This window comes from Pygocentrus nattereri, chromosome 30, assembly GCF_015220715.1.
Source record: "Pygocentrus nattereri isolate fPygNat1 chromosome 30, fPygNat1.pri, whole genome shotgun sequence".
NCBI lineage: Eukaryota > Metazoa > Chordata > Actinopteri > Characiformes > Serrasalmidae > Pygocentrus > Pygocentrus nattereri.
Window position 1 is genome coordinate 16,038,270 of NC_051240.1, and position 21,202 is coordinate 16,059,471.

At 45.9% G+C, this 21,202-nt stretch overlaps 2 protein-coding genes across 4 annotated transcripts in view; both read left to right on the forward strand.

Moving 5' to 3' along the window:
• Positions 1-263: 263 nt before the first annotated feature.
• Positions 264-11,566, forward strand: dr1 (down-regulator of transcription 1). 2 transcript variants are annotated; one of them, XM_017714961.2, is made up of 4 exons: positions 264-420; positions 590-963; positions 6,093-6,256; positions 10,429-11,566. In XM_017714961.2, the coding sequence occupies exons 2-4, from the start codon at positions 741-743 to the stop codon at positions 10,582-10,584; spliced, it is 543 nt and encodes a 180-aa protein (XP_017570450.1). In that variant the 5' UTR covers positions 264-420; positions 590-740; the 3' UTR covers positions 10,585-11,566. The 2 variants fall into 2 exon arrangements, with proteins under 2 accessions (XP_017570450.1, XP_017570449.1); XM_017714960.2 differs by having other exon boundaries at positions 264-963.
• A 1,874-nt stretch (positions 11,567-13,440) lies between these two features.
• Positions 13,441-21,202, forward strand: part of si:dkey-44g17.6 (guanine nucleotide-binding protein G(I)/G(S)/G(O) subunit gamma-12) — an 87,960-nt gene continuing 80,198 nt past the window's right edge. For both annotated transcript variants that reach the window (XM_017714964.2, XM_017714965.2), the window contains exon 1: positions 13,441-13,627. The gene's annotated coding sequence lies outside the window, so the exon portion shown is untranslated. The remainder of the gene's footprint in view (positions 13,628-21,202) is intronic.

The window sequence follows — 21,202 nt, forward strand, 5'->3', positions numbered from 1 at the left end:
GAACGGAGAAACTTCAGTACAGATACACCAAAAATACTAAAGTACAGAAACTAATTACATTTACTCAGTTACTCAGATACTGTCCAACTGGTAATTCAGCAACACACATCAAGAGACTGCGTTAACACACACTAAGTAAATTCCAAAACTAGTGTGCCACATGTCTGAGGAACAAGGGCTCTAACGCAAGTGCACTACTACAGATTGGGAACACAGCCCGTGCCTTTCTAACGCCGGCGCGTTAGGGGGCGCCCTCAGTGGAGGAAAAAGAGACAGCGCGGTGGTCGGATATCCTTTAGCCTTCATTGTGGGACCGAGTCCGGGAGTTGGCTGACCGCGGGGGGGATTAAAATCATGGCTGTGATGAATTAAACGCTTCGACGCGCTGTTTAGTGGAGCTGCGAGGACCTGGAGCGCGGGGTGAGGGCACTGCGCTGCGCTGCGCTGAGCGATGGCCGCGGTTGTGCTGGGTTGGTGCTGCGCTCATGCGGCTCACTGAGCCCCGAGCCTCGCTCGCACAGCCTCAGACAAAAGCTGGCGAACTCGTCTCGTTTGCTCACACCCTAAAATACCCCCTTCTCTCCTACAGCGCGCCTGGCTTTAGTAGACGCCTCTGGTTAGTTTGCGCTGCCACTCGAGCGGCGGGCGCTGGTGGTCGCGCTGGTACAGCCGGCTGCCCCACTTTACTGGCTCCTTCGGGCTCCTTCCCTCTCGCCTTGAGCGGTGGTCTAAGAACCTATATGATGGCCTCCTCGTCCGGCAACGACGACGACCTGACCATCCCGAGGGCCGCGATCAATAAGATGATCAAAGAGACGCTGCCCAACGTGCGGGTGGCCAACGACGCCAGGGAGCTGGTGGTCAACTGCTGCACCGAGTTCATCCACCTCATCTCCTCCGAGGCCAACGAGATCTGCAACAAGTCCGAGAAGAAGACCATCTCCCCGGAGCATGTCATTAACGGTGAGGGTCGCGGTCGAATTGATGCCCCTGTGCCCGAGACTCGCGCGCGTTGTGGGTGTTGGGACCTTCACTGAGGGCGCTGGTGCTGCGCGTAGGGCTGGGCGATTTCGGCGCTGTGTCTAATCGCGATATTTCTCACCGATATTGCGATTACGATTTAACCCTTTCAGCTCCTCGAGACCACCGGTGGCTCCAAACCGCACTCGGTCTTGTTCTTCATAACGTTCATATTTCATAAGCTCCATTCAGAAGCTGGGCGTCGTGTGAGGCTGTAGCTCTTCTCTCCAGTCTAATAGACGGTGATGTCATTTTAAACCCTTATAATAAAAGAAGCTGAGCTCAGTTTGTTTTTCTACTGAAAGTCGACCCGTTTTCCCCCAAATCTGGGCTCTAAACTATAAACAGACGGCGTCTCTTCAGTGATCTGCTCTGGAAACATCACTTTTAGAGAACAACACAAAGAGCGCCGGAGATTTTTGGCTTTCAGCGGTAAATTATAAGCATGTAGTGATATGTGGAGATCATAAAACACATGTTCTGTTCATCTGAGAAGCTTTTACAATAAATAAATACATAAAATAAAAATTTACATTTATTTCATGCAGTTACTGAATAATTTGCCTCACAATTTGGTCCAAAAATTCATACAAACCAAAATAAGCCCTGGAGAATAAGAGGTTAAACTGCTATTGTCTATAAACTGATGCACAGACCCTTTTCTGGCTTTATTTGGCTTAAAGTGCTCCACCCTGCCTGTTATTCGTGGTTGTGATGTCACAGAACTCAGATGTCTGGCTGCGTCTGATTCGTCAGACTGGTCTAAAAGCTCCGTGTGATTATGTTCAGTTTCCCCACTTAAAACGTGCAACGACTCAACGTTGATGCTAAAAGACGGTTCTTCAAGGGTTCTTTAGTAAAGAAAATGGTTCTGTACACAACCATGACCACTCAAAGAACCCTTTCCATGAGTAAATGGTTCTTGACATTGTGAATTGTTTTCAGACTGATGGAGAACGTGTAAATAGTTCTGTGTAGCTCCAGAAAGGGTTCTTGTAAAAATAGTTGTCTGTATAAAGGGAGGAAGATGCGATCGTGTGGTTCTTCAGGTTGAAGCAGAACATGTTGTGTATGGTCCCTCATAGGACCTAATGGGTTCTGCAATTGTTTCTGAGGACAAGGTTGTAGATCTATAGAACCCTTTTCTAAAAGGTTCTTTACAGAATCATATAAAACACATTCTCCATCACTCTGAAGAACCGTTTTACCACGCAAAGGGTTCTTTGGGTGCGCATGGTTCTATACAGAACCATCTTCTTTACTGAAGAACCATCTTTAGGAGCGTCGTCAGCCCTAATTCAGCATCATTCACTTGATTAAAATATACAACACCTTCTCCATCACTCTGAAGAGCCGTTTCACCACGCAAAGGGTTCTTTGGGTGCTCATGGTTCTATACAGAACCATCTCTGTTACTAAAGAACCCTTGAAGAACCATCTTTTAGAGCGTTGTTGGTTGTAGACTATAAAGGCATTATAAGAACTTTGGAAATGATTTTCTTTCAAACTGCGATATAAAGACGTTTGATCTTTCAGCTCTAGTGGCGCGCGACCCTCAACAGATGGTCACAGCCAGTGGTCACCACCTGGTGATCTGCCTTACTGCAGGTTTCACCCCCAACCCAAATCCAACAATCCCAGCTAATCTGTGCATTTAGAGACGGTTCTTCCTCGGTTCTTTACTAAGACAGTCGTTGAGTTTAGAACCATTTCATGCCTCAGGTTGATGGATAATAGGGGTGCGTGAAAAAATCGATTCTTAGATGCATCGCGATGCCGACGTGAACGATTCTGAACGCCAAAAATCGATTTTCCAAATTTTAATTTATAACGTAATGTTGACGGAACACAGAAGGCGGGACCTGGAAGTGCGGAACCTGGAAGTGGCGGCACATAACGCAACTGGATGAGCGAGAAATCCGACCGGCACTGTAGCGATTCCCACCCCTGGAAATGGATAATGTGGTGGTCGTGGTTCTACATGGAACCAGTCTGAAAAACGGTTCTTCTCTTGTTGCGTCGAGCTTGTGGTGAAGCGGTAATCAGACGGATCAGGTGGGGTTTGTTCGGCTCGGAGCGGAAGTCTGCAGGCAGGTAGATCTCCAGGACCACTAGCCTACGGCAGAGTGGTTTCACTGTGGGTGGGTCTACTTTGGGACCTGACCTCACGGTGAATAAGCTGCCGAGTGAGTCTCACTCCAGCCGTATGTTCCTCTTTTTTTGCCAAACCATTGCTCCTTAATTTTTAAACCCATCCATAACTGCTATTCATCTTTCCTTTCATTTGATCCTTCCCCATCCCTCCATTCTTCCATAAACCGCTGCACTATATTACCAAAAGGCCATTTAGTACTAAAACCGAGTTAAAACGGATCAGCCGAGTCTTATTTAACGGCAAAGGATGGTTTATTTATTTTTTAAAAAGCTGGTTTTGCTGTGGAGCTGCAACAGAGCAATAAACCCCGTACTCGGATCTCGGAGTTAGGGTAACGTTCCGGACTTTGCAGTAGACTGGAAGGGAGAGCTCTTCCCCGTGGCTGCTTTGGCGGATGTTTTGTGGTCTTGACTACTAAGGCTGCACGATCTCACGTCTTGATTTGAGTGTTTGGTGTTCGTATTGCAGAGTCTCTGTGGAGGTTTAACTGAACCAGTGCATTAATTAGACCCAGTAAATGAGCGATTCCAGCGTAAACAATCATCAGGATCTGCTGCAAACGGTCTGCATTTGCAGTTGTCCTCTTGCGCAGCGAAAGAAGAGAAGAGCGCTTTCCCTTAAAGTGTCTTTCACAGGTGTTTTGTGGTCTTCGCTTCTTCCTGTGGCAAACGAAACGAGGTGACTTGTAAGGCTGCACAGTCTTGCAGTACTGCTGTTACACAAGACGCGCAAGCCTTATTTTCAAAGGCGTTGTGGTCGGAATACTTCAGGCGTAAGGCACGTCACTATCGCGAAATCTAGCAGTACACCGGTCAGGCGTAACATCCTGACCACCTCCTCGTTTCTACACTCACTGTCCTCTTTATCAGCTCCGCTTACTGTATAGCTGCACTCTGTAGTTCTACAGTTACAGACTGTAGTCCATCTGTTTCTCTGATACTCTGTTACCCTGTTCTTCAGTGGTCAGGACCCCCATGGACCCTCACAGAGCAGGTACTATTTGGGTGGTGGATCATTCTCAGCACTGCAGTGACCCTGTGTTAGTGAGTGTTGTGCTGGAGTTTTTAAACACCTCAGTGTCACTGCTGGACTGAGAATAGTCCACCAACCAAAAACATCCAGCCAGCAGCGTCCTGTGGGCAGCGTCCTGTGGGCAGCGTCCTGTGGGCAGCGTCCTGTGGGCAGCGTCCTGTGGGCAGCGTCCTGTGGCCACTGATGAAGGACTAGAGGATGACCAACACAAACTGTGCAGCAGCAGATGAGCTGTCGTCTCTGACTTTACATCTACAAGGTGGACTGACAAGGTGGGAGTGTCTAATAGAGTGGACAGTGAGTGGACACCATGTTTAAAAACTCCAGCAGCCCTGCTGTGTCAATGTTATGCCTGATTGGTGTAAATTGAGAGGCATGCTCTTTGCTGGGCAGGTAGTTCCAAGGCAGGTTTGTGACGATTTAGCAGAAAGTGTTGGAATTAATATTTTATCTAGTATATTTTTGGAACCTTTACAGTCTGGAAAATTTAAGGGAGTTCCAGCTCTCTTCCTCACCTCACCCGGTGCGATTCTCTGCAGCCGAAATAACCACCGACGAGCGGAGTGTTTTCAGCTTTATATAATCTCAGCGCCTATGACGAGGATTATGAAGCCACTCGTTGTGGTGTGTTTTAGTCCTTATGAATCTCTGTGCCGTGTGTTAGAAGTTAACACGTGCAGGAGGAGGATAAATCTCACTGCTGTCGGAAGGAAACCTCGTATCTCCGTTTTGGTCGTTTTTCAGTTTTTTGAACATGATTTGAAAATGCCTGTTGATCTTTGCATTGTGTGTAAATTTCATGAAGAATGGACCAAAAGAAACGACCCAAAATGACTTGGAGAGACGTCTGGTTCCATTGACTTGCATTAAAAGTAAAGTAGGTTTTTCCTCCTCCTGTAAATTCACCGTTTTGGAGATATGAGGTTTTCTTCTGACAACAGTGATATGAAACTTAAGATGCTTCCCCTGGAAAGACACAACTGCTGAGCTCCACCTGCTGTAGCCGTCATTGTCTGTGTTTACATGCAAACGGTTTTGCCAGTCAGACCGAGTTCATTCCCATTTTAGACTGAGGTGTTTTATTCTCACTTTGTTCAACAATTAGATGGAAAATCTCCGTTTAAATGCAAAATTATGCACATGCGTGGAGAACCATGGAGTAAACGTTACCATGACGGTGAGCATCCCGTCCAGTCAGAGTGAGATGAGCAGCAGTGAGCAGTGGAGAGGAAGACGTCGTGCTCTGAGACACATAAGCTGGACGTCCGTCCCTCCGCCGTCTTTTAAAGATCAGAGCAAGAACTTCGTCTCCTCTGCAGACCAGTTTCTGCTCCACCGTGTTGAACGGTATAAACTCTCACTGTGATGCGACGCTCATGCAGAACGGACTTAAACTTTCCGATAGGGAACGTAATCGGATACAGACGTTTACACGGATATTATTCCTCTATTGAACTGATTATTTACCCACCTTGTTCAGTCGGATAAGAACTGTGTTCCAAATGGCCTCAATCGGACTGGACTATTCCGATTGAGGTGTTTACATGAACATATTCTATTCCGATCGAGCTATTAGTCAGATCATTAACGGATTATTAGGCTGCATGTAAACGTGGCTGCTGTAAGGAAAGTAATCAAATAAAAACCCTTGGACTATTTTTTTTTTAAGAGTGTGGGCTGTAATTAAAGAACATCTCTTGAGATCTTAAATAAAGTTCAGTATAAAAACGATGAACCTTTCAGCCCTGGTCCCAACAAAAGATCATGATGAATGAATAATATCGAAGGGCACCAAGAAATTCTGATGGGTAATGATGCAGAGCAAATTAGAGAGAAAACTTATAAATCTTATTAAATAGTTTTTCTTTTTTTTTTTCCCCCCCAGCACTTGAAAGCCTCGGCTTTGGGTCATACATAGCGGAAGTGAAGGACGTTTTACAGGAATGTAAAACAGTCGCACTGAAGCGGAGGAAGGCCAGCTCACGCCTGGAAAACCTCGGCATCCCTGAAGAGGAGCTGCTCCGTCAGCAGCAAGAATTGTTCGCCAAGGTAAAGATCACAAGTGTCGCTGCGTCTGTTGGCCTGGATCACGCTGTCAAATGCAGTAATCAACTTTTTGCTGTTCCAGACTTGGAAAAGGTCTTGGCAGCATTACCAACCATATTTTTGGGAGTCTTCTCTATTCAAACTGCTGATATTGTCTGTAATAATGCACCATATGTAGGCCAGTTATTCCCAGTTCCAGTCCTGCTTTCCCTGCACTAACACACCTGACTTAACTCAGCTGAACGCCAGCTCCACCAGGTGATGAGGAAGAACGTCTAGAGCCAGACGGACACTGTCTGATTTTAGAGATCTTGTTCTTTGGTGACTCACGTTGTACGTTTGAATCGCCCCTCGTGTTCGGACAAAGCCTGCGGTTTATGTACTCACGCCGTACGGAAACGCTCGGTCCCACTGACATGACGCGACATGGGTGCTCACGCCGCACCGACCCGCAGCCCCTGCAGACGCTCTGTCCACAATACAGCTGTTTCATTCAAAACAACACACTGCGCCTCCGAGTCCTGATCAAAACACTGGCTGAATCTCAAACGGCTCCCTGCTCCCTACATAGTGCACCACTTATTAAATATCGCTCCTCCTCCCATAAAGACCATCACATGTCTACTAAACAGCCTCCTGAGATTCAGCCGTGTGTGTAGATCCATACTGGACTAACAGGGCGCTATTTTGGTGTAGAAGCCAAAACTTTGTGCACTATGTATGAAGTAGAGGGCCGTTTGAGACTCAGCCACTGACAAACGGCTACAGCAGCTTCGCTTACTTGTGCCAGACTGTGCACTGAAGCTGAAGAGCAGGCGGCTCTACGAAGACAAAACATCACCGTATTTATTTACTGCAATTCAACTCCAACTCGGTCGGAGCAAAGTCGTCATACACGCGGACTTCTTTGCCTCCGTGTCGGAGCTGTGGTTGTGCCGGTATGGTTTTGGGTGCGACTGTGAGAAATCGTGTCTGAGGCTGATCACACTGAGAGACAGGCGACCAAACGCCAGCTGCTCAGTCTGAGCTCGTTCGGCCGGCCGACGCACCTGAAATTCGGTCCGATCGTGACATTCAGTCTCTGACCACATCAGGCTTGAAATCGGGCTAAAACCACAGCGCACGCCTGGCCTAATTCGGCGCTGCCTCTGAAGAGCCCCCTCAGAAGTTCCACTTTACAGCTTACGAGGTCAAAAATGCGCCATGTTCTAGTTGTTTTGGTCAGAAACCAGATGAACTTGCTTTTTTTGCTTACTTTAGTTTTTCTGTCTTCAAAGAGGACGTTCAGTTTGTATCACGGCGACGTAAGAAAGTTTTTATAAAGGTTTTATACGATTAGAAGCGTCGCATCGTTTTCAGAACGAAACCTCGTATCTCCAAAATGGGAGCTTTACAGGAGGAAGAAAAACCTACTGAACGTATAATTGACGTTAATATGTGAAGTCACTTTGGGCCATTTCTGTTGGTCCGTTCATCATGAATTACACTCGGTGTAAAGTCACCAGAGTTTTCAGTGTTGCACTAAAGCAGCGTTGCTGATGTTGATTATTTTGGCATGTGGATGACAGTCTTTAGTCTGTGCTGCTCATGTGTAGCTGCTGAATATACACCCAGTTTACATACAGCTGTCGGCAGCTGCCGTTACTTTTTGGTTGATGCCCCCAACTCAGCCAAGGCTCACTGATAACTCTGAGTCTCCCACTAGTAATTAGTGTGTGCCGTTATCGTAATATCAACTTTCTGACGTGATTTGAAGGCAGCGTATGTCGGATGTGTTGGAACAAGAAAATAAGCAGCTTCTAGTCTTTCTGAGCCGTAGCTGAGAACCTCAGATGTGGACAGTGGTGTAAACTTGGGTCCGGCGCGGTGAAGGTGTGTCCTTCGGTGTTCAGTTAACTGACTGATCAAGCCATCATGCTTAGTGCGTTGCCACATCAGCCCCTACGCCCCCTGTAGTGTATTGCGGTCTAACAGAATGAATCCATGCCTGTGTTCGCAACGGCCCAGAGCACACTGCTCGTGTACTGACTGTGCTCAGAAGTAGTATGCCCTCAGAAATAAACGTGCTAAACTGACACTGGAGCAGTGCCCGTCTCGTCACTGGGGTGGAACCCTCAAATGTACATCTCGGTACCTTTAGTCTATGTTCACATTACCAGGCTGAAGTGGCGCAAATCTGATTTTTTTTTTTGCCCTGATGTGACTCAGATCTGATGTTTTCAGGGCTGTGTGGACACAAATCTGAGCTGAGCCGCTTTCATACGTGGTCCTAGATCGGATACGTATCCAATTTGTGGCCTTGCGACCATAATGTGACCCTCAGATCGCTGCGGCATCATTCAGCGTTACCATGGCAACAGCGCCAAACAGACGTTAAAGCCTGTAAACGGTGGAAAAGCAGCTCATCTCACCTTCTTCTCCTCCGTCTGGCTCTAATAACGAAGCTGAGAGCTGATCAGAGTTAATGATCTTCTCAGCGAAGCTCGTTCTGCTCGTTAGTTTGTGCTGATGATGCAGTGATTCAGTCACGTGACGTCACTGAGTAGGAGGAGCTCATGAGGGTCAGTTCAGGCCGGTTCATCACATTAATGACAGATTTGAGTCACTGACCTAAACCAGTCTGAACCATCGAGTCAGAGATCGGATTTGAGCAACGAGGCTTGTAATGTGAACGCAGCCTTTAGTCAGGGAACATAACTGAACCATCATCCACTGAAATGACCTGTTCTAAGCTGGTCTGACTCCACACATCCCGCCTCGCCTCCAGGCTTTTACTCTACTGTTCTGTTTTAAAACATTCGGTTATGAAAAGGAACAAATACCAACTTTTCACCTGGAGAACCTGATTTAAGCTCCACAATCAGACCTTAGAACCACTGTAGAACCTTTGAGGGAACATCTACACTGTTTGTAGCTTGATGTATGAAGAATGAACCTGAACAGAACCTTCATTTCTCAGTGTAAGATGCAAAATGTGACCAAGATCAGTTTCCCCAGTGCAGCTGAACACATACATGACATGGCAGAGCGGTCACTGTGATCTACCGCATCACAGAACGCGTCGTGGCCGTTCCTGGAGGCGCTTGATCACTGACAGAACCGCTTGGGTTCCTCCGAACAGTTTAAAAGCCCCTTACATGGACACACGAATGAAATGAAGGCAAATAATTTGTCCTGCTGTTACTTCTCTGTCTGTCTTGAAGGGGCTTTGCTTACTTTTTCTATTTAACCTCTTATTCTCCAGGGTTTATTTTGGTTTGTCTGAATTTTTGGACCAAATCGTAAGGCAGATTATTCAGTAACTGCATGAAATAAATGTAAATTTTTATTTTATGTATTTATTTATTTTGTAAAAGCCCCTCAAATGAGCAGAACGTGTGTTCTATTATCTCCACATATCACTACATGCTCACAATTCACTGCTGAAAGCCAAAAATCTGCGGCGCTCTTTGTGTTATTTTCTAAAAGTGATGTTTCCAGAGCAGATCACTGAAGAGACGCCGTCTGTTTATAGTTTAGAGCCCAGATTTGGGGAAAAACGGGTCGACTTTCAGTAGAAAAACAAACTGAGTTCAGCTTCTTTTATTATAAGGGTTTAAAATGACATCACCGTCTATTAGACTGGAGAGAAGAGCTACAGCCTCACACGACGCCCAGCTTCTGAATGGAGCTTATGAAATATGAACGTTATGAAGAACATGACCAGGTGCGTTTAGGAACCACCGGTGGTCTCAAGGAGCTGAAGAGGTGCATAAAGTTAACTTGCTGCATATACAGGGGGGTTCACTCATTGTTTTTTGTGATGTCACAAAAAAACCACCAACATACATCAAACAATTCAGCACAGTGTGTGTTCAACCAGCTCAAAAGCCAGATTTACCTAGTAATCTCTATGGTGAGGACAGTGGATGTGGTGTTGATGGAGGTTCTCGGGATGCTGTGAAGGTCAGTTGTGCCCTTGTACGGGAGTTTCTGTGTCTTGTTGTGGTTTGCATGAAATAAATCAATAAATGAGCTGCGGGTTTCTGAAACGGCGGAGCGGCAGTGTGAGCCATTACTGTAACTGGGTGCTGGTGAGCCGGTTAACCGTCGCCAGGCCCAGGCCTATTGCATTGTCCCCTCACCCACCCGTACCTGCCACCTGTACTCAGCGGCGTGCTGTGCTTGTGTTGCAGGCTCGACAGCAGCAGGCCGAGCTGGCGCAGCAGGAGTGGCTGCAGATGCAGCAGGCGGCGCAGCAGGCCCAGTTGGCCGCAGCGGCAGCAGCTTCAGCCAGTGCAGCTCAACAAGCCGGATCCTCGCAGGATGAAGACGAAGAGGACGACATGTGATCCCACCGTCACCCCCCCCCTCTTTATTTCTCCTTTTTTCTTTCTCTCCTCCTTCTGTATAAATTCATATTGACTTTTTAGATTATACTCTGGGAGGTCCCTCGATGTGTCTAGGGTTAGATATTTTTTTTTTCTTCTTTTTCAAAGACTCGTTTCGGTTTTTCCACTCCGTTTTCCCGCCCCTTCTTTCAGACAGTTGAAGACCGTTTTTTTAAAGCGCCATAATGTATGTGCATTGTAATTTTGGTACACCGAGTCGTTATGATGTGTTAGTGGCATGAGATGCATTACGTTAAATCGTTGTTGGATCAGTGCAGGAGTGAGTGTTTCAGCTCAAGGGCCTCCTGTTTTAGTTGACTTTCGGATTTCTTGCTCTGTTTTTGTTTTGTTTTTTTTGTAAAATAGTTCAACGATAAATTCATGTTTTCCTCTTTTTTCTCCTCATTTTGGCAAAATGGTGATTTTTACAGTGATTGTTCCTCTTCTGTCTCGCTCTGCGTCGGGCAGAGCTCTGATTGGGGGGGGGGGAGTTGTAATGTAGGACGTTTCTTTTTCGTTTTAGTTCAAGTGAGGTTAAGAATACAACCCATGTAGGATGCAGCTTTTCTCTGGCCTGTGTTCAGAACAGTGTTGAATTACAGAATAATATCTGTCTCTTTAGTACCAAAGATGGAGTTGAAACCGGATCGGTCACCAGATCGTCTTAAAGAAGTCTCCCGGCAGTTTTACCCTCTACTGGACGACCTGCTCTGGTGCGAACCGTGCCGACGTATTAGTGGTGGCTCCCGTGTCGTAAAGGGTTCTGATGTATGAGCAGATTTGTTTTTCTGGTGCAATGTTTAGGAGTTGCGTTGTGAATGCGTGGTTCACTCTTATCTCGTGATGACTGGTCAGTTTTAGTTGAGGTGCGTGTTCATGCCTTTGCAGAAGCTGTAAGCTGTATTCTCTAAGCAATAAAAGTCAACATGTTTTATAGTCAGCACCACCTGTGTGTTTGTTTTTTTACCTACCTGTATTCTCAAAAAAGTGTATGGCAACCAATAACTGTCACCAATCAGGCGTCACATAATGACCGCCTCCTTGTTTCTACGCTCCACTGACCGTATAGCTGCACTCTGTAGTTCTACAGTTACAGACTGTAGTCCATCTGTTTCTCTGATACTCTGTTACCCTGTTCTTCAGTGGTCAGGACCCCCATGGACCCTCACAGAGCAGGTACTATGTGGGTGGTGGATCATTCTCAGCACTGCAGTAACACTGACGTGGTGGTGGTGTGTTAGTGTGTGTTGTGCTGGTCTGAGCGGATCAGACACAGCAGTGCTGCTGGAGGTTTTAAACACCTCAGTGTCACTGCTGGACTGAATAGTCCACCAACCAAAACTATCCAGCCAAGAGCGTCCTGTGACCACTGATGAAGGACTAGATGATGACCAGCACAAACTGTGCAGCAGCAGATGAGCTGTCGTCTCTGACTTTACATCTACAAGGTGGACTGGCAAGGTAGGAGTGTCTAATAGAGTGGACAGTGAGTGGACACAGTGTTTAAGAACTCCAGCAGCACTGCTGTGTCTGATCCACTCGCACCAGCGCAACACACACTAACACACCGCCACCACGTCAGTGTTACTGCAGTGCTGAGAATGATCCACCACCCAAATAGTACCTGCTCTGTGAGGGTCCATGGGGGTCCTGACCACTGAAGAACAGGGTAACAGAGTATCAGAGAAACAGATGGACTACAGTCTGTAACTGTAGAACTACAGAGTGCAGCTATACAGTAAGTGGAGCTGATAAGGACAATGAGTGTAGATATAGTGGTGTGTGTGTGTGTGTGTGTGTCTTGTACTTCATTAACAATTCATGTAAGTTAATTGAACTTCATTATTTGTCATTTTGGCAGAAGATCTAACCAATATTGTGAATAAGAGGTTAAACTGCTATTGTCTATAAACTGATGCACAGACCCTTTTCTGGCTTTATTTGGCTTAAAGTGCTCCACCCTGCCTGTTATTCGTGGTTGTGATGTCACAAAACTCAGATGTCTGGCTGCGTCTGATTCGTCAGACTGGTCTAAAAGCTCCCTGTGATTATGTTCAGTTTCCCCACTTAAAACGTGCAACGACTCAACGTTGATGCTAAAAGACGGTTCTTCAAGGGTTCTTTAGTAAAGAAAATGGTTCTGTACACAACCATGACCACTCAAAGAACCCTTTCCATGAGTAAATGGTTCTTGACATTGTGAATTGTTTTCAGACTGATGGAGAACGTGTAAATAGTCCTGTGTAGCTCCAGAAAGGGTTCTTGTAAAAAAATAGAACCATTTGTTGTCTGTATAAAGGGAGGAAGATGCGATCGTGTGGTTCTTCAGGTTGAAGCAGAACGTGTTGTGTATGGTCCCTCATAGCACCTAAAGATCAGTAGAACCCTTTTCAAAAAGGTTCACACTTCACCATGCAGAGGGTTCTTCGGGTCTATACGGAACCATCTCCTTTGCTAAAGAACCCTCTTTAAGCGTGTCGTCTGCCCTAATTCGGCATCGTTCGATTAAAATATACAACACCTTCTCCATCACTTAAGAACCGTTATAGAACCATCACATGCAAAGATTCTTTGGGTGCTCATGGTTCTATACAGAACCATCTCCTTTACTAAAGAACCCTTGAGGAACCATCTTCAGACATCATTCTCTCCATTATAGTGGCATGAAGAAACAGCCCTGTAGGGAAACCTGACGTGCTGAGCCCTCTGTGTGTGTGTGTGTGTGTGTGTGTGTGTAGTTCGGCCGGTAGGGGGCGACTGTGCCATTAAAAAAAACTACACATCCCAGTCAGTCCTCCAGCGTTCCCGGCATTCCGTGTGCTCGGTTTGAGAGCAGTGAAAGGTCGCGTCTGCTGTTTAATCTGTTCCACCTCAGGTCTAAACCTAAACCCAGGCTCAAGACAGCAGGTGTGGAGGCGTTTGAAGTCTCCCGGAGAGGATTTCAGCTGGAAGTGCGGGAGCGCAGCCGGAGGGTCGACGGCGCGGAGTGGGTCTCCTCCTCCAGGTGAGGCTCGCAGGGGAGATTCCCCCGTAGTCCTGTTCCAGAGCCAGGCTCTGGGAAAAGGGCTGAATCTGGTTAGTCTGGGCGCATTTGGGGTTTAAGTGTTGGGACAGATTGGCTGCTGGCCGATGGTGTTTTTATGTTTATTTTCTATTAATTTAAATATTTTTAAACTGTTAAAATCACATATGACTCTTACCAGTGTTAAGATTCTCTTTCTTCAGATCCAGCTTTTCTTTTCTTTTGTTTTCTGCAGTGATTTTACTCGAGTCTGACTCTGATCTCGCTTCACTGTGGCTGTCAGGCTTTAACAGCTGGGCGTGTTGTTTGTCTGAGTGTTTGACTTTAACGAGGCAGTTACTGAATAACACGGGCTATCAGAGCAGAGGCTGAATAACACACACACACACAACACACACACACTCAGAAATAAAGCCCCTAAACTGCCCCTGGGTCAGTGCCCCTCTGGGCTGTACTGACTCCACACACCCCGCCTCGCCTCCAGGCTTTTATTCTACTGCTCTGTTTTAAAACATTCGGTTATGAAAAGGAAGAAATGCCAACTTTTCACCTGGAGAACCTGATTTAAGCTCCACAATCAGACCTTAGAACCACTGTAGAACCTTTGAGGGAACATTTACACTGTTTGTACCTCGATGAATGAAAAATGTACCTGAACAGAACCTTCATTTCTCACGGTGTATCTACACTGTATTTCCAAAAGTTTTCACTCCCCCATCCAAATCATTGAATTAAGGTGTTCCAGTCACTTCCATGGCCACAGGTGTATAAAGCCGAGCCCCTAGGCCTGCAGACTGCTTCTACAGACATTAGTGAAAGAATGGGTCGCTCTCAGGAGCTCAGTGAATTCCAGCGTGGTACCGTGATCGGACGCCACCTGTGCAGCAAGTCCAGTCGTGAAATTTCCTCACTACTAAATATTCCGCAGTCCACTGTCAGTGGGATTCTAACAAAGTGGAAGCGATTGGGAACGACAGCAACTCAGCCACGAAGTGGTCGGCCAAGTAAAATGACGGGTCAGCGGATGCTGAGGGGCATAGTGCGCAGAGGTCACCAACTTTCTCCAGAGTCAATCACTACAGACCTCCAAACTTCATGTGGCCTTCAGATCAGCTCAAGAACAGCGTAGAGAGCTTCATGGAATGGGTTTCCATGGCCGAGCAGCTGCATCAAAGCCTTACATCACCAAGCGCAATGCAAAGCGTGGAATGCAGTGGTGTAAAGCGCCGCCACTGGACTCTAGAGCAGTGGACACGTGTTCTCTGGAGTGACCAATCACGCTGTTTTTCAGGAGTTGGGCTCGGCCCCTTAGTTCCAGTGAAAGGAACTCTTAAAGCTTCAGCACCAAGAGATTCTGGACAATTTCATGCTCCCAACTTTGTGGGAACAGTTTGGGGACGGCCTCAACTCTATAGAACACCTTTGGGATGAATTAGAGTGGAGACTGTGAGCCAGGCCTTCTCGTCCAACATCAGTGTCTGACCTCACAAATGCGCTTCTGGAAGAACGGTCAAAAATTCCCATAAACACTCCTAACCCTTGTTGAAAGCCTTCCCAGAAGAGTTGAAGCTGTTATAGCTGCAAAGGGTGGGCCGACATCATATTAAACCCTAAGGATTAAGAATGGGATGTCACTCGAGTTCGTATGCGTGTGAAGACAAGCGACCGAATACTTTTGGAAATATAGTGTATGCTGTCCAAACCTCACAGCCGTAATTCTCACCTTTACCGGTCAGGTTATGATGGAATGTGTGAATGTTGTGGTTTTGACTCAAAACTTGAGTCTCTGTGTTTCATGAAGTAATTTATCATTATCATTCATGCATCTGCACCGTGTGATCCACCAAAGGGAGGCAACCGGTTTTGCCGCGTTTTCAGGGTCAGAGAACGCTGTACTGTGGTTCATGCAAATGCGTTCTCCGTGAAATAAACTCACGGAACAGTGAAGTGAGGCCTTCTTTTGGGCATAATTCATAAAATGGTAAGAAAACCTCACATCTCAGTTTTTGTGATTTATAAGAGGTTAAATAGAAAAAGTAAGCAAAGCCCCTTCAAGACAGACAGAGAAGTAACAGCAGGACAAATTATTTGCCTTCATTTCATTTGTGTGTCCATGTAAGGGGCTTTTAAACTGTTCGGAGGAACCCAAGCGCCTCCAGGAACGGCCACGACGCGTTCTGTGATGCGGTAGATCACAGTGACCGCTCTGCCATGTCATGCATGTGTTCAGCTGCACTGGGGAAACTGATCTTGGTCACATTTTTCATCTTACACTGAGAAATGAAGGTTCTGTTCAGGTTCATTCTTCATACATCAAGCTACAAACAGTGTAGATGTTCCCTCAAAGGTTCTACAGTGGTTCTAAGGTCTGATTGTGGAGCTTAAATCAGGTTCTCCAGGTGAAAAGTTGGTATTTGTTCCTTTTCATAACCGAATGTTTTAAAACAGAACAGTAGAGTAAAAGCCTGGAGGCGAGGCGGGGCGTGTGGAGTCAGTCCAGCTTAGAACAGGTCATTTCAGTGGATGATGGTTCAGTTATGTTCCCTGACTAAAGGCTGCGTTCACATTACAAGCCTCGTTGCTCAAATCCGATCTCTGACTCGATGGTTCAGACTGGTTTAGGTCAGTGACTCAAATCTGTCATTAATGTGATGAACCGGCCTGAACTGACCCTCATGAGCTCCTCCTACTCAGTAACGTCACGTGACTGAATCACTGCATCATCAGCACAAACTAACGAGCAGAACGAGCTTCGCTGAGAAAATCATTACCTCTGATCAGCTCTCAGCTTCATTATTAGAGCCAGACGGAGGAGAAAAAGGTGAGATGAGCTGCTTTTCCACCGTTTACAGGCTTTAACGTCTGTTCGGCGCTGTTGCCATGGTAACGCTGAATGATTATACAGCGCAGTGGAGAAAAAGCACATGAATTCCGATCTGGGCGTCACATGAAGGTCACATGGCCACAAATCGGATATGTAATGTTGGATGCACGAAAAGCGAATTTAAAATTTTTTTTGCCAACTTTTATTGTGAAAAAAAAACTACAGTTATCACAAATTTCACCAGGATGGTTTTTTTTTTTTTTTTTTTTTTTTTAAGTTGAAATGTACCAAATTCATTGGAGGAAAAAAAACGGGTTGGCAGTATCGGTCATTATTATCAGACAACCGATACATCGGTTTGGCCTTAGTATCCAATTAGGAGACAGTAGTCTAATGAGGTGATGAGTGGGTAAGATCTCAGTTTATGATTATGTTTTGATAACATTAACTAATGGAGTAAACTTAAAAGGGGGTAAAAGGGGGACTTTAACTGTAAAGTGGAGGTAGAGCTGAACCTCCTCGTTTCTACGCTCACTGTCCACTTTATCAGCTCCACTTACTGTATAGCTGCACTCTGTAGTTCTACAGTTACAGACTGTAGTCCATCTGTTTCTCTGATACTCTGTTACCCTGTTCTTCAGTGGTCAGGACCCCCATGGACCCTCACAGAGCAGGTACTATTTGGGTGGTGGGTCATTCTCAGCACTGCAGTAACTCTGACATGGTGGTGGTGTGTTAGTGTGTGTTGTGCTGGTGCGAGTAGATCAGACACAGCAGTGCTGCTGGAGTTGTCCACTCACTGTCCACTATATTAGACACTCCTACCTGGTCAGTCCTCCTTGTAGATGTAAAGTCAGAGACGACAGCTCATCTGCTGCTGCACAGTTTGTGTTGGTCATCCTCTAGTCCTTCATCAGTGGTTACAGAACGCTGTCCACAGGACGCTGTTGGCTGGATATTTTTGGTGGATAGTTGGTGGACTATTCTCAGTCCAGCTGAGTCCATTATCGGGCTACCAATATATCGGTTGGGACTTTGTCTCCTAACTGGATATGGTAGTCTAATGAGGTGAGGCAGTAGGAGAGCGTAAGATATGAATTTATTTTATTTATCGCTTTGTTTATGTTTATGGTAACAGTATGATATGCCCAAAATGAAGTATTATTATTATTATTATTATTATTATTATTATTATTATCTAAACCCATCAAAAGTCAATTAATAGTGCAAGTCTGATTATGCTTTTTTTAAATTTACTAAATATTAGTTAATCCGAGGTCGTGGTTAATGTGTCTTGGTGTGAAGCTGTTTGTGGTTCACTGCTGTTGGCCGTAGCATGGTGTCTATTACGTGGTATAAAGCATGTTGGGGGACGACGTTCCACCATCGTGCCACTTTACCTGAAAATATGAATGTACATCATCTAGAAGATTAAAAATGTTGAACTCCTTTATTTCATGCTTGGTTTTAGCGCTCGCGGCGTCCGCCGTCTGATCTCACGCATGCTCAGCCTGAGAAATGTGAAAGAAATCAGAGTTCACAGCACTGAGAAATCTGATCACTGAGCTCAAGTCCAGCCTCTTTATTGGATTTAGTAAACAGGTCACAGGACCGTCTGGATAATCATATGACTGCAGGAACCTGGTTATGATCGGATTATTGAGTGCATGATATCTTGTCAATATGTTATTCGAAAATGTTTTCAATTGATTTTTTTATCGCTTCTGGCTAAATGGTCTGAGTATTGAGGTCATTGATGGATTCTCTCTGTTTATATTAGTTTGTATCTTGATTATAATTTGACGATACATGGAGCTTTTTGAGATTGATAACAATACATATTGTATATTGTGAAAATGCCTACAAACGCCTTAATAGTAATATTTTTGTCACTTATTAATATACAACACAGTTCCTTATTTCCCAGGCATTGGCTTATTATTGAGGTTTGTGAGCACTTATTTATAGATTCTGTCTTTGTTTAATCATTTAAAATGTATAAATCTGGTTGTTAATGATTGATTTTAAAATGAATACTGAAGCCAGTACATAACTCCTGTTTCTGGCCTTTTGCTTAAGGGAAGTCTGTTGAAACGGAGCCTGATTACCAGTAGCTATCAGCCCAGAATCATCTGAGGAATGAATGGCATTTAGCTGATGAATGTAGTTTTACCAGTTTGGCTCAGTCGCAGATCCACACGGCGGCCGCACTTTAATAAACACTGTGATGAAAATCTTCGTTTACATGCTCAATACAAGTAATCGGATCAAAAAGACGTGCATGCGTAGAACCAGTTACTTTAGACGTTACCATGACGCTGAGCGTTCCGTCCAGTCAGAGTGAGATGAGCAGCAGTGAGCAGTGCTTGTGTTTTTAACCGCTTTAAACTGACGTCAGATTCAGGAAAACATCCTTCACATGTCCTTGTTAAAGACGGCCGAGAGGAAGACGTCGTGCTCTGAGACACATAAGCTGGACGTCCGTCCCACCGCCGTCTTTTAAAGATCAGAGCATGAACTTCGTCTCCTCTGCAGACCAGTTTCTGCTCCGCCGTGTTGAACGGTATAAACTCTCACTGTGACGCGACGCACATGCAGAACGGACTTAAACTTTCCGATAGGGAACGTAATCGGATACAGGCGTTCACATGGATATTATTCTTCTATTTAACGGATTATTTATTCAGTCGGATAGACACTGTATTCGAGTGGCCTCAATCGAACTAGACTATCCTGATTGAGGAGTTTTTACATGGATGTATTCTATTCCGATTGAGCTATTAGTCGGATTATTAACGGATTATTAGGCTGCATGTAAACACGGCTGTTGTCACTGGGACGCTCAGCCTGTTTAGACATCAGAGTGTAATAGCTGCACCATTTAAGGTGATGAGGGTGACGTCAGGTTATTTAAGGTAGGCTCTTCAAATGAGTTTATTCAACACTGACGTGGGGATGGTGTGTTGTGCTGGTCTGAGTGGATCAGACAGCAGTGCTGCTGGAGTTTTTAAACACTGTGTCCACTCACTGTCCACTCTAGTAGACACTCCTACCATCGGTCCACCTTGTAGATGTAAAGTCAGAGGCGACAGCTCATCTGCTGCTGCACAGTTGGTAGTCCTTCATCAGTGGTGACAGGACGCTGCCCACAGGACGCTGCCCACAGGACGCTGCCCACAGGACGCTGCCCACAGGACGCTGTTGGCTGGATGTTTTTGATTGGTGGACTATTCTCAGTCCAGCAGGGAAACCAAGGTGTCCTGTAAATCCACGCACACCAGCACAACACACACTAACACCACCACCACCACGTCAGTGTTACTGCAGTGCTGAGAATGACCCACCACCCAAATAGTACCTGCTCTGTGAGGGTCCATGGGGGTCCTGACCACTGAAGAACAGGGTAACAGAGTATCAGAGAAACAGATGGACTACAGTCTGTAACTGTAGAACTACAGAGACCAGCTATACAGTAAGTGGAGCTGATAAGGTGGACAGTGAGCGCAGAAACGAGGAGGTGGTCATGATGTTACGCCTGATGGGTGTAGTAATGAAAAGCTGCTGTGTTCTGAACTCCATAATATCCTATGGCACCTCATTTGTGCTGTGCAGGGGGGACTGTTCAGTTCACTAAATTGCAGTAAAAACGTCAAAACAAAAGTCTGATAAGTTTTGTTTTCGGTGGTTCAGCGACAACCAATGACGTAACGTTCCTGTGTTGGAGGCGTGAAGTGAAGGACGCGCAGCTCGCTTTGGTAAACGCTTCGCCGACGTAGCGACCTGTGGTGTCCACCGCTGCGTTGTTGGATTATATTGTGCTCTCAAATCACTCTGAAATTCCGTTGTATGAAAAAGGCTGACGTACGCGGTCGTGCCCTGCCTTTTCGATCCGTGCACTGGTTTTCCCGGATGGAAATTCTGCTGTGGTGTTTTATTCTGGTCAGCTCTGTGTTCTATTGCTCTGCTCCAGTCCTGTGTTTTCTGTAATGGTTGTGCACAATCGCTGCACGTTTGTCTCTCATCTCCTCACTTCTCTCTCGGAGTGTTTGTGAAACCTGCTGATATTTAAAGGTACAGGCCCTGCTTTGTGATTTGAAGCAGGCTCTGGGTGGGCCCTGGTTTTGTAAGCGAGTCTAAATGAGGGATTGTGTGTGAAGACGGGTTTTTGGTTTGTCTTAATAACTGTGCCTGACTCCTCAGTGTAATTACTTTGTTTGTGAGCTGTTTGACCAGGCTGTTTTTCCCCCAAGCGAAGTGTGAGGCTGAACGTGTGTGTGTGTGTGTGTGTGTGTGTGTGTGTGTGTGTGTGTGTGTGTGTGTGTGTGTGTGTGTGAGTTTAGCAGCTTCTCTGCTGGTATAGCTGAGATGTGACGCAGAGCTGCTCACCATGTTATTAAACATATTTAAACCTACTCCACGCCAGTGACTCACGCGTGATTACGTACAAGACGAGGTAAAACCCTGAATCACTGGAACGGCAGCCCAGTGAGAGGGATTTGGTTTGATTCGGTTCGCTGGGCTGCTGGAGGGATGAAACCACTGCCGCACATGGCCACTCGTGTGGTCAGCGGCTGCTGAAACGCCACCAACACTTAACCAGTAGGTGGCGGTTATGTCTTATGGGTGGATCATACGAGTTCAAATTTAGATCATAATCCAGAAAACAAATGATTTCCTGTTAGTCCGTCCATCCGTCCGTCCGTCAGCCAGTGAGCGAATGTGTTATTGTTAAT

Bases quoted from the DNA above. Each gene is read 5' to 3' on its own strand.
- dr1 (XM_017714960.2), top strand. From the start codon at position 486: ATGCGGCTCACTGAGCCCCGAGCCTCGCTCGCACAGCCTCAGACAAAA. The intron at 964-6,092 runs GTGAGGGTCGCG...TTTCCCCCCCAG, and splicing joins CCCGGAGCATGTCATTAACG to CACTTGAAAGCCTCGGCTTT. The intron at 6,257-10,428 runs GTAAAGATCACA...CTTGTGTTGCAG, and splicing joins AGCAAGAATTGTTCGCCAAG to GCTCGACAGCAGCAGGCCGA.